The sequence below is a fragment of the Staurois parvus genome, unplaced genomic scaffold (genome assembly GCF_062004578.1).
Source record: "Staurois parvus isolate SC_StPar_1 unplaced genomic scaffold, SC_StPar_1.0 ptg000126l, whole genome shotgun sequence".
NCBI classification, from domain to species: Eukaryota; Metazoa; Chordata; class Amphibia; order Anura; family Ranidae; genus Staurois; species Staurois parvus.
Window position 1 is genome coordinate 104,952 of NW_028317922.1, and position 12,310 is coordinate 117,261.

Genomic DNA, 12,310 nt, shown 5'->3' on the forward strand with positions numbered 1-12,310 from the left:
ATCCCTCCAGAAACAGTTTTACTAATCTACTACTCTCCCTAAAATGTAGTGGGGGGTGCAGGAACCCCTGATATCACACTGTATCTGTCCTCAGAGGACTAATGCACTGGTTTCACAATAAATCTTCTCAAGAGTGGATCCATGTCAAACCTCTCCTTGTGTCTTCCTAGTCCTCCATTGGATTGGAAAAACCCACAGGATCAGACTAGCCTCCCTTCCTATCCTCACATGCCACTCCTCGCCTTCTGGGACAAACGAATCCCTAAACTCTGGTTTTCCAATAAGCCCTTTCTCCCCCTGCCATGACTCAATGCCATTTTCTCATCTGAATAAAAAAAACAAAGCCACTGTCGCTCATAACAAATCACATGGCAGGGACCTCCTCTGCCCCTAAAAACCCTTCTAACCAAGCACTAACCCATCAACCCTATGATGGGTTACTTTATTCCTATACTTACTCCCAGACAAGTGGAACTTTTTCTACCCACTGACCTCATTCAAGAGCCTTCTTCTACTAGACTCTGACCCGATGCAAATTTCTCTCTTCAATATAAAACTATCATCCTCCCTTGCACTTTTTCCTCTCTTCTCCAGTATACTGATCAATAGTTGAGCAATCTCGGGGTTTCCCTCTTATCTAAAGATTGGGAAAAAGCCTTAATCATGACGCCTCAACTCTCCTTGATAAACAAAGCTCAGGAAACCAATTTCAAAATCCTCACTTGTTGGTACCATTGCCCCAGAATGCAACATATCATCTATTCATCAGTCTCAGACCAATGATGGAGATGTAACAGCCACCCTGGCAATATGTCCCACATTTGCTAGGCTCCTCTGGTCCAGAATGGCAATGGTGGTAAAGAGGCCCCCTATACCCTCTCACACCTCACACTACCCCTTCCCTTAAAACTACTTTTTTTTTGTTTTTCCCCCTTTTCTTCTGTGATTTCTTTATCCTCTCTCCTAAATCACTATCCCCTCCTTCAGGTCTTCCATGCAATCTCTACATGAACATGGGCAGATAAGCCCCTAAACATTGGAAACTTTATGCCTGTAGCTGATAGATCCCTTCTCTGAATCCAGTTACATACTCATGTGAGATTTTTCATGCACCTTGTGAGATATCTTCACCAAGAAACTATTCTACAAATCGCCTAAGCGCCCACCTCACTGACAACAACCTACTCGATCCACTACAGTCTGGCTTCCGTCCCCTACACTCCACCGAAACCGCCCTACTCAAAATTACTAATGACCTGCTAACCGCCAAAGCTAATGGCCACTACTCAGTCCTTTTACTCCTTGACCTCTCCGCGGCCTTCGACACAGTTGACCACCCCCTCCTCCTAAATAAACTACACTCCCTTGGCATCAGAGACTCTGCTCTCTCCTGGCTCTCCTCCTACCTATCCCAACGCTCCTTCAGCATTACCTATAATGCTACCACCTCCCCCTCTCTGTTGGTGTCCCCCAAGGCTCTGTCCCCGGACCCCTTCTCTTCTCCATCTACACCTCCTCCCTCGGCAAACTGATACATTCCCATGGCTTCAACTATCACCTCTACACTGATGACACGCAAATTTACCTCTCCACCCCTCACCTCACTCCTTCAGTCTCCGCCCGTATCACCCACCTGAACGACATATCAAACTGGATGTTGCTCCATTTCCTCAAACTGAACCTTTCCAAAACCGAGCTTCTAATCTTCCCCCCAGCCCGCGCCCCCCCCCCCATCCTCTCCATCCTGACCAACAACGCCACAATCAGTCCCACCCCGCAAGCCAAAGTCCTACGTGTCACTCTAGACGCAAACCTGTCCTTCCAACCCCATGTCCAATCGTTGGCAAACTCATGCAGACTCCACCTCCGCAACATCTCCATAATACGTACGTTCCTAACCCCAGACACTACTAAACAACTCGTTTACTCCCTCATTTTTTTACGTTGGGACTACTGCAACTCCCTTCTCACCGGCCTACCTCATCACAGACTATCCCCGCTTCAGCCTATCCTGAACTCAGCGGCCAGACTCATCCACCTTACCAACCGCTCCTCTTCTGCCACCCCCTCTGTCATTCCCTCCACTGGCTCCCGATCGCCCAATGCATTAAATTCAAACTACTAACACTGACATACAAAGCCATTCACAACGCTGCCCCAAACTACCTCACCAACCTGATACCCAAATGCCACCCAACCCGTAATCTTCACTCCTCTCAAGACCTCCTACTTTCTAGCTCCCTGGTCTCCAACTCCCACGCCTGACTGCAGGACTTCTCCAGGACTTCCCCCATCCTCTGGAACTCACTACCTCAATCCATCAGACTGTCACCTACCCTCCTCACTTGTAGGCGCACCCTGAAAACCCATCTTTTCAGGGAAGCCTACCCCACCCTCACCTAACAGCCGATCTCCTCCACTCCTCCTTCCACTCCATCCCCCACAGCCACTTCCTCCTGTACCACTTTCCCCTCCTTCCTAGATTGTAAACTAGAAGGAGCAGGGCCCTCGAACCCCTTGTGTATTGTTTTGTTACTGTATTGTCTCATGTTCTGTCCCCCACTATAATGTACAGCGCTGAGCAAACCTTTCTGGCGCTATATAAATACTGTATAATAATATTCTGAACTGGTCCTATTATAACCTAGAATCCCATGCCTATGTACCTTATGTATCCCCCTCTTTTCTACATTCTGTATCCCCAATTTGTCTTAAGATTATTTCCAATTTTTTTTACTCTGTTCTTACGTTTTCCCACAGTGTTTGGGTTGTGAACATACTAGTTACGAAATGCTAATGGTTATGTATTATGTGTTAGCTGGAAGGATGCCAGATTCCTAAAGTAACATACTAGAGCAGTTGTATACTGCAATAAAACAGACTAGCATAGTCTGGGATACTTTCACTGACCAAATGCTGGAATTTATAAAATATTTTTGTAGGTTAGGGTTCAGCCCTGTACAAATGATTAACAAAACCCCTTTCAGACCCAATGTAGGAGGATGGCACAGTAGCAGCCTTCATCCCCACGCAGAGCCTTGGACAGTGAGGATTATATATAGTGTACAATGTTCACCATGTCTGAGGACTTTGAGCCTAACAGGAATTAAAATTAGAATTCTTTGTTGCATAAGTAACTACATTTCAGAAGGGTAGACCGTTTTTATACATGTATTCCGGGGATGTTAATTTAACATTTTGAAAGTAATCAGCAAGAAAAGTGAAGTTAATCTGGCTTTACTGCCATTTTACAATCTAAATCCAGTGAAAATTTACACGTCTGTATTAGGTGTACATAAATTACCGGAGTCATAGCCTCATCTCTATTAGAATTTTGGTGTAAGATTTCTATGCAGTTGCTTGTGTCTTTGCGCTTGTTTGTGGAAACTATAATCCATTTGTGTTTGCTATAGCTGGGGCTTTTGAACAGAACTGGGATTTCTGGCGAAAATTAGGCTGATTTAATAAAGGAGCTGAGAATGTTCACACGATGAATTGTGAAAACGCTCTCTAATTAGTTAATTAGTGCCAGGACAAAGCCCTCCATTTCCCCAGTTCCCCAGCAAAAGGTACCAAAGTGCTGCCCCCACCATAACATGTTACCCATTATCCCGACACATCACCTTTTACAGCAAAAATGTGCAAATAAATTCTGCAATGTTTACAGTGCTTAAAATGCTACTAAACCCAGGACCCTGTATTCACTATTTTCGGTCTCCCACAGTACAAACATGGAAATGCAATTATTTTAGTTACCCTCCCTAGAGGTCTGATTATGTCCATATTTCTGTGCTGAAAGCGGTACTTTTTTTGCATGGAAATATGTAGTTTTTTTATTTATAAATACAATGTGAATATGATATCAAACCAAAAAACCTTAAACCCACTCTAATTCCTAATTAGAAAAAACTTTCAACCCCTGAAAGTTTGAAAACAAATAAATTATTCCAAAAAAGAATCTTCCCTCTTTCAACAAATTTCCACCTGTATTAAAGCACCAAGACCTCCCCCTTATCAGTGATAATCATATAAGCAAACTGACAAAAATCATAAAGTCCAGTGTCTCGGTAGTCAATAAATCAAAAGTGTAGAACTTGAAAATTTTCTTGCAATGTTGATTATGTCCAATGGCTTTTGTGAAAAAACTCAAAATTAAAGAAACTCAAAATAGTGCATTAACATAACACAAACAGAGAAAAAAAAAATATATATTTTTTTTCTCTGTTTGTGTTATGTTAATGCACTATTTAGTGTAGCAAGCTTGTAGAAGGAGTTTTCTCTAGGAGGATGGAAATCCCCTGACCTCTGTCTGGACAGTGCTGCCTGGCCCTGTGCTGATCACATGCATACACCTTCCAATAAAAAAACCTCTCTACCAATACACACTATACTGAGCATGTGCAGATGAACACAGTTCAGTCTGTCTTATCAGTGTGGGCATTTGAACAAGAAGAGGGACAAATAAGAAAAGATCAAACAGCCTGTTTACACAATGCAGAGGATTAACCCCTTAGGTTCCACAGTGAGTATAACAGGCATGCTTTACTGCATATACAGACTGATTTTACTGCTGTGGGTTTAGTAACACTTTAAAGGGAAAGGAAAAACTGTTTCCTTGCAGTGGGCTGTCCCTGCACTACAAGGGTTAAATGCTTGTTTAGGTCTGGGAGGGCCACAAAAAGCCTTTTTACTTACTGGAATCTCCTGGCAGGTTGCAGTCTCTTCTAATCCCCTACATTCCAGAACTAGACTGTCCTTTGGTGTCCTCATGTCCAATGCAGAGCTATGGTCTCTGCATTGAACTTGATGACATGTGACCACCAGAGCATAGGAGAGAAGAGCCTAAAGGGACCAGTCTTACATACTGGAGGAAGCTTGGGACTGGATAAGGAAAACAGCTCTTTATGTCCCCTCTAGACCTAAAAAAGCATTTAGCCCTTGCAGTACGGGGACAATGCATGAGCACTTTCCTGTGCTACTATGACCATAGCAGGAACTGCTGCAAAACAATGTTGGTGAAAGGAAAGCTCACCTGAAATGAGGAGAAAAAAGTAACATGAGACTGCACATAGGAGAAAAGAGCATTATTTCTTTCTCTTCAAAAGATTTTAAAACATGCCTGGTATGGGAGTGAAATGGCCCAGAGCACTTCCTACACATTTACTGAATATCTTGTGACATTTGTCATTATGGAAGTATGAGAGCTCCACCAACCAGAGGTATTTCAGTCACAGCACATAATGATGTGATTACAAATTGTGACACCCAAATCACAGAGCCAGCTCGACAGAAAGACTACCATCTACACTGTGTAGTCATGGGCCAGTCTACTGTCTAGTCTTTACCTGTTTAGTAAGGTCAGCTTTCACTGCTTTCCTTGCCCATGCTGGACAGAAAGAAGAGCACAATCTCTAAAGTTACAGCTGTAAAAACACCCAATAGCGAGCAATTCACGTGACATGTGAAAGGACATTGCTTTCTATTGTGCCTGTTCACATACACTCTCTGGCCACTTTATTAGGTACGGGAGTATAAGATGAAGAGCCGGCAACTCATTCTCCTGATAAAAGCACTTTATTCATAAAGGGTACAGTGTGCAAGTTACAGCAGCTCACGCAATGGTAATGGGGTCATAGGGCTATGAATAAGGTTTTTACCAATAGGCGCAAGCTGCTGTAACTTTCGCACTGTACCCTTTATGAATAAAGTACTTTTATCAGGAGAACGAGTTGCCGGCTCTTCACCTTATATTTCTATACTATTTAAAATGCCAGGAAGACACTTTGGAGGACCATAGGTCGAAATCAACCTAGGTGTACCTTTTTGTTTGTGGTGTTTATTAGGTACACTTATTCAATTACTTGGTAACACAAATTGCTAATCAGCCAATCACATGGCAACAACTCAATACATTTAGGCATCTAGACATCATGAAGACGACTTGCTGAAGTTCAAACTGAGCATCAGAATGGGGGAAAAGGGGGATTTAAGTGGCATGGTTGTTGGTGCCAGACAGGCTGGTCTGAGTATTTCAAAAACTACTGATCAATGAAAATGCTTTTTTGATGTCAGAGGAGAATGGGCAGACTGGTCCGATATTATAGAAAGACAACAGAAACTCATGCCAATATGGACCAAAATCTCTGAGGAATGTTTCCAACACCTTGTTGAATCTGTGCCATGAATAATTAAGGCAGTGCAATCCAGTACTAGCAAGGTGTACCTAATAAAGTGGCCGGTGAGTGTATGTCTGGTGCAGCTGGAGTGCGGATTCCGTGCAAACTGAAAAAGAGTACTGTCAGTTTTCTGAGCAGTGCGGTCTGGCTCAGGTGCAAATTCAAGCTCATTGACTTCTATGGGAACTCTTCTGAATGCACGTCTTTCAGTTGTGAAAAGGATAAAATCCTGACCTGATCCTGATGTAAAACTAACCTGAAACGCTGAACTACTTTATCTCTAAAGTTCAACCCTAACAGGTAGGGGGAAATGTAAACAGCAGCAGGAAATGCAGTTATTTACACAGAAGACGTCCAATGTAAGAAAATCAAGGGCAATTGCTTTAATGTTTGATTAATGGCTTCAAATGAAGTGTAATGAAAAGAAAAAGGTCACCTCTCGGAAGTTTAGTTTACAGTCAAGGTCTTCATCTACTTCCTTGATCATGTTCTTTAACCCTAGATGTGTCTGTGGCGCTCCCAGCTTCTCCATCATCAGCTTCAGCTCCATTAAATCTATGAAGTTATCATGTCCTGTATCATACCTGCAGAGGATGCATTAAAAATTACACGTTAGAAGCAAATATTGAAGAGGTCTCAAAACCACTAAAAAAAGCCTATTTTTCACATCTTCACCCTTGTGTAGGTTGATACCAAAGTCAGGCAGTCTATGTTTTGTGTGTTACTCCAGACTAGCCTGCCCTCAATCGTGACAGTCTAAGGTCCTGGTGTCCAGCCTACGGCCCTTTGAACTATTATGTGTGGCCCTCGGACCTTAGCAGTTTGTAGTGGAAACATTGATTAGGATAATAGCATTGATTTCTACTAGCCTCAAGTAACAGTTCCCAGTTTCATATTTTCTTCTGTAGATCCCCAGCCAAAACCATAGCATATCTCTGACCCTCATTTCCTCTATTAGAGTTCCAAAAACCCTCTCAAACATTATATATATTGAACACTATATTCAGCCCTTTGGTGATGTCAGGGGCCACATCTGAGGCCCCCTTTAGCTCATACAGCCACTGGTCTAAGGGCTCTTTCAGAAAGGTGGTAAGCTTACCGCCCTCTGAAAAGCAAGTCATGATGGATAGCTTTTTACAGGGCAGTATAGCATCTGACAGGCTTCAGGAGGTGCTACTGCTGTCTCCTAACACCTGTTGTTTTTTTTTTAACCAAACAGCAGTTCTACATTGCAAAACCGCTCTACAACTACAAGCCAACCACTGGACTTGTGGTTGCAGTGCAGCCCCATGAATCTAGGCAAGCACAGTGGCTAAATGGTTAGCACTCCAGCCTGGCAGTACTAGGGTTGTTGATTTGAATCCCAACCACGGCACCACCTGCCTGGAGTTTGCATGTTTTCCCTGTGCCTGCGTGGGTTTCCTCTGGGTACTCTGGTTTCCTCCCACACTCCAGAGACATGCTAGTAGGTTAATTGGATACTCTCTAAATTGGCCCTAGTATGAGTATGTATGAATATGAGTTGGGGACTTTAGATTTTACACCCCCTGAGGGTTAGGGACTGATGTGAATGTATAATATATATGTAAAGTGCTGAGTACATTGACGGCGCTATACAAGTATCTGAAATAAATCATTTTCACAGGTGATAGTGCCTGTAAAATTCAGCAACCCAAGTTAAAAATGCGTGGCTCTGAACAAAGCATCATGGATTTGGAATATGTACAGCCACCAACGTAAAAGAGTCCTAAATGTAAGGCTCTATAGACTAAAATATAGCCACAAAACACAGGGTTGCCACTCCGGCACAATTCAGCCTCCCTCAGGCATCTATGCTATGTGCAGAGCCCCTAAACACGAGTGACCTGCCAATTCTGAGTGTTCCAGATAACCGGTACTTGTAATATCAGCATGTTAGTAAAGCTCTGGTACTCACCGATTTTAGACACAATTTCTATAAATCTATAAATAAGTAGCCATCTGCTGAACTGGCCGAAATTCAAGCAGTGAGTGTCCATCTGACATCCTCCAATCCAAAAATCAAAAGGAGCCAGGTGGATATTTTTTGCTTGAACTGTGACTCCAGCCAATCAGCTGAAATCACTGTTCTGACAGTAGCCAGCACTGGCTTGAAGAATGCAATAGTCTCAGTAGGAGATTTGGGGATAAGCTAGATTATCTATTAGCATATGGCCAAGTTTACATTATCCAGCAGGCAGACATATTTCTGCACTACCCATGGATTTCTATCACACAATTCTCTCACTGTGCACCAGCAGGTTATAGATATGTAGAGGCGCTTGTATTCAGGGGGTGAGGACAGCCAGATCGCTTATCTCCTAACAATGGCATAACTACCTGTCTTTGGATAGCCTTGTTAAGTGTTCTTGCATGGCAAGACCACTTACTGTTATCTCACATATATATATTATTATAGCCATATTTACCACCCTAACTCCTCCCACAGTATTTACACTACATAGACAGTAATATAGCAAAACGTGCGGATTGTTCCCGATTGTTGTGCTATTACTTTGTGGACTGTTTCGCCGAATGGTCCACGAAATATCGGCGTTTTTGTGGTGAAATTGGTCCCATAGGAATGAATGGCAGAATGTTCAAAACTAGAGTGGGAGCTGACAAAAGCTAGAGTGTGAGACGAAAAATCAGGACACGATTTCTAAACTGCCATCACTCCCTCATTTTCAAGCCCACCTACACAAATCTTATATCAAAACGTTCAGCTATCCCTGCTGCAACTAAAAATGTCCACAGCTAAGCCATAGTCCTGATAGTTTTCACAATATGACCATTTGTTTGCAACTCACGCCACCCATTGATATTCATTGAAACTCCACTCTAGCCACCTCAAACTTAAAGGGCAATTTCTAAACTGCGACTGTGCCTTCATTTTTAATATTTCAGAGACATACTATGCATCAAAATGTAGGTCTGGGTCTTGTGATTCTCACAATATAAAGCTCTTCGGTGTCGGATTTATCATTTTTAAACTACAACCGTTTGAAGATGGCAACCGCCAGTGAAGTGAGCAAGTTGGAGCAGTTTGTTTTTAACCGCTCTTCTCTGCCCTTGCTGTAGAGTGAGTTGCCATAGGAACCCAGGTGTGTGAGCAGGCAGCAGAGTGACAAAAACTAGAGTGTGACTTGTAGACTACTGGTGGAGGCAAGAACACTTCACACAATTTCCCTAGAAATTGTAGCTTTTCTAGTTGTTTTAAGCTGGCCTTACACCTGTAGACTTTTGTTTGTATTTTGAAATTTTTTAGTTCCTTATTATATTTGACAAAAAAATTTCCATCCTTGTCCTTTGATCAGAATGAGCAAAAAAAAAAAAAAAAAAAAAAATCAAAAACATTTGTTGCATTGTCACTCTTAGATAACTGGACGAAGATTCTGAAAATAACATCTTTTGAATTCTAAAGCTTTAGCTATACAAAGTTTGATTTCTGCAGACATTAAAAAGAGACCAGCACATACATCTCTCAGCCCCAATGCAATCAGCACTAAAAACAGGACAGCTCCTACCTTACTGGTTGCCTGGGGCAACACAGTCTACTTCCTACTACAGGTGTTTCACATGTGATCCCATGTCCCTTTGTAGTGGAGGTTAATGATGACCATCCACAATCAGCTTTCACCTAGATTCTCTATTCAACACACACACACACACACACACACACACACACAATCTTAATCTATAAGCCCATTCTACCTACCGGGTCTATTATGGGCGAAAATTCCCCCTCGCTCGTTGTTGACCCATAATTCAATTGTTGCCCACTCATTGATACTTTGGTCCCATTATAAAAACTTAAATTAGAGCTTACTCCTCCGTTTCATTTTTTGGAAACCCGAATTTTGTTGCGGCATTTTCATCTCCTGGTGGTACGATCGATCCTTTATCAGATTATCTGATTTTCAAAGAGGTGGGTCTTAGATCACTTTTGAGACATTACGAACGCTTTTTGATATCCCACTTCTCAAATACTACATTATCCGCAAATAAGGCATTTTTTCAATTCACATTTTGGTTTGATGCCTTCGTCCCAGATCACGTTTTTTGAACATATTAGCCATGACTCTCCTAGCGGTAGGGGTCTTATTTCAGATTTGTATCACATTTTTTTGGCAACTATCTTTCTCTCACCCCCCTTGTATAGACAGAAATGGGAGGCTGATAGTGGTGTCACCTTCTCTGAAGAGGACTGGGACTCCATGGTGGATAACATACGTAAGAGCTCTAGATATCTGTCCGTGAGACTGCCCTTCAGGTATTAACCCTTTGGAATTATACCCCCTCTAGACTACACATCATGTTTCCATGGACGTCCCACGTTTGCTTCCGGGGTTGTGGCCTTGCTGGTACCCTTGTGCATACATTTTAGGCCTGTCCCGGCCTTTTATTGGTATGGCGCAAAATCTCTGAAGTGGCGTCTGCTGCGGTAGATACCCCGGTGCATTTATCTATGCAGATTTGCCTACTGGGAGCCCATATCTTGGGAATACGGACTGAGGCTAATTTTCACCATCTGTGTCTCAACCCTATGGGCCATCACCCAAGTACTATTGGCCTCTGTTCTACGAAGAGTCGATGTGGTGATGCTCATGGACCGTATTCACTATACATTACTGGATAGGATGCACTTATCTGACAGAAAATGGGATGTTTGGAAAACTCAGCCATTTATTGTCTGACTAATGAATATTCATGATTTAATTGATAGTGTTCCTCTGTTGGTAGCCTTATTGCTCTGCCTACCTTCCTGTCTACCTTGCTCATGTACTTAACTTTTATGCCTTACATGATTGTACCTTATTGGAATGATTACAGATGTGCCTTTTTTCTGTAGTATATTATACTTTATGCTGTTTTTGCAGTCTATTCCTTAATAAAAACGTTTGTAAACAAAAAAACTCATCAGTGGCAAGAGACTTGACAGATGTTCAAAAAGTACTTCAAAATTTCCTTTGCCCTTAACATTCACTTTTTGTATGAATGGAATTTCACTACAAAAACCGCATACACGGTTAGAAATGTGTTTGCTCAAGAAAAAAAAAATGTCCATCCCACTCCTTAACTGTTATCATAATAATCGAAAACCAACGCCCCACTAAAGATTAGAAAAATCGAACAACTACTACAAAAACATTTTTCAAATGAAATTCTACTAGTGTATCACCAGCTTAATACCTCATTCTCATGGGATTTTAATGGCAGCTGCAACAAGGAAACAGTAGCACAATCCTTCAGCTAGATTCACAAGTAGATGGAGAGAGTTAGGACTGCTCAGCCTGTACAAAGAAATGACAGGCTGGCGATAGCTGTAGCTGCCCACAATGAGCGATTACCTGCGGTTAGGGAAAAGTGCAAGTTGTTTGCATCCAGAGGCGATCATTTGCCCTAAGGCTGGGTTCACTCCTACGCAGTTTGCTTTTGATCTGTTTCTACAGTGCATTTTGCACATTCGTTTTTAATGCTTTTTTTTTTCTTGTTTTTGCTTGTTACTGGACAGAATAAAATGCAAAATGCATCACAAATTCACTACATGCTTTTCTGCAGCATCTCCATTGAAGTCTATAGAATCAAAAATGCAGCGTTTTGCATTTAAAAAAGTTCCTAACCCTTTCCAAAAAATGCACCGGGTGAAAACGTGGAGATGTGAACCTGTCCCATAGGAAATCAAGTTAAATAGACTGCTGTGCGTTTCCGCAAAACGCAGCAGAAAACGCATAGGTGTGAACCTAGACTAAACCGCAGGTAAAACGCTCCATGTGTAATTACATGGAAATATGTACAGACACCAACATCTGAATCGACCTCTGAATCCAGACTCAGCAATTGGCTGGATTCTTGCTGCAGTTGGCAAAAATCCAGTGTGAAAGTGGCCTAAAAAAAAAACAAATCATGTTTAGCTATCATTTTCCTCTGCATTTCTCTACTTTGCATCTTTTACATAATTGAATCCCCTGGGTGCCAAAACTTCCAGGGTTAAAACTATCTGAAACAAAGTACTCTGGGAACACAGCTAAAAATAGCCGTGTGCAGAAAAGGGAAACAGTTTTGGTTCACATGGATTCTGGATGGGCTGATGCTTAAAAAAAATGGTTGTGTGT

At 42.1% G+C, this 12,310-nt stretch overlaps 1 protein-coding gene across 1 annotated transcript in view; it reads right to left on the bottom strand.

Annotated features, from left to right (window-relative positions):
* The window catches only part of EFHD1 (EF-hand domain family member D1), a 45,788-nt gene that overhangs the window by 12,767 nt on the left and 20,711 nt on the right, over window positions 1-12,310 (bottom strand). The window contains exon 2 of the mRNA XM_089672323.1: window positions 6,613-6,760. Within this exon, the coding sequence (XP_089528449.1) occupies window positions 6,613-6,760 (148 nt within the window). The remainder of the gene's footprint in view (window positions 1-6,612; window positions 6,761-12,310) is intronic.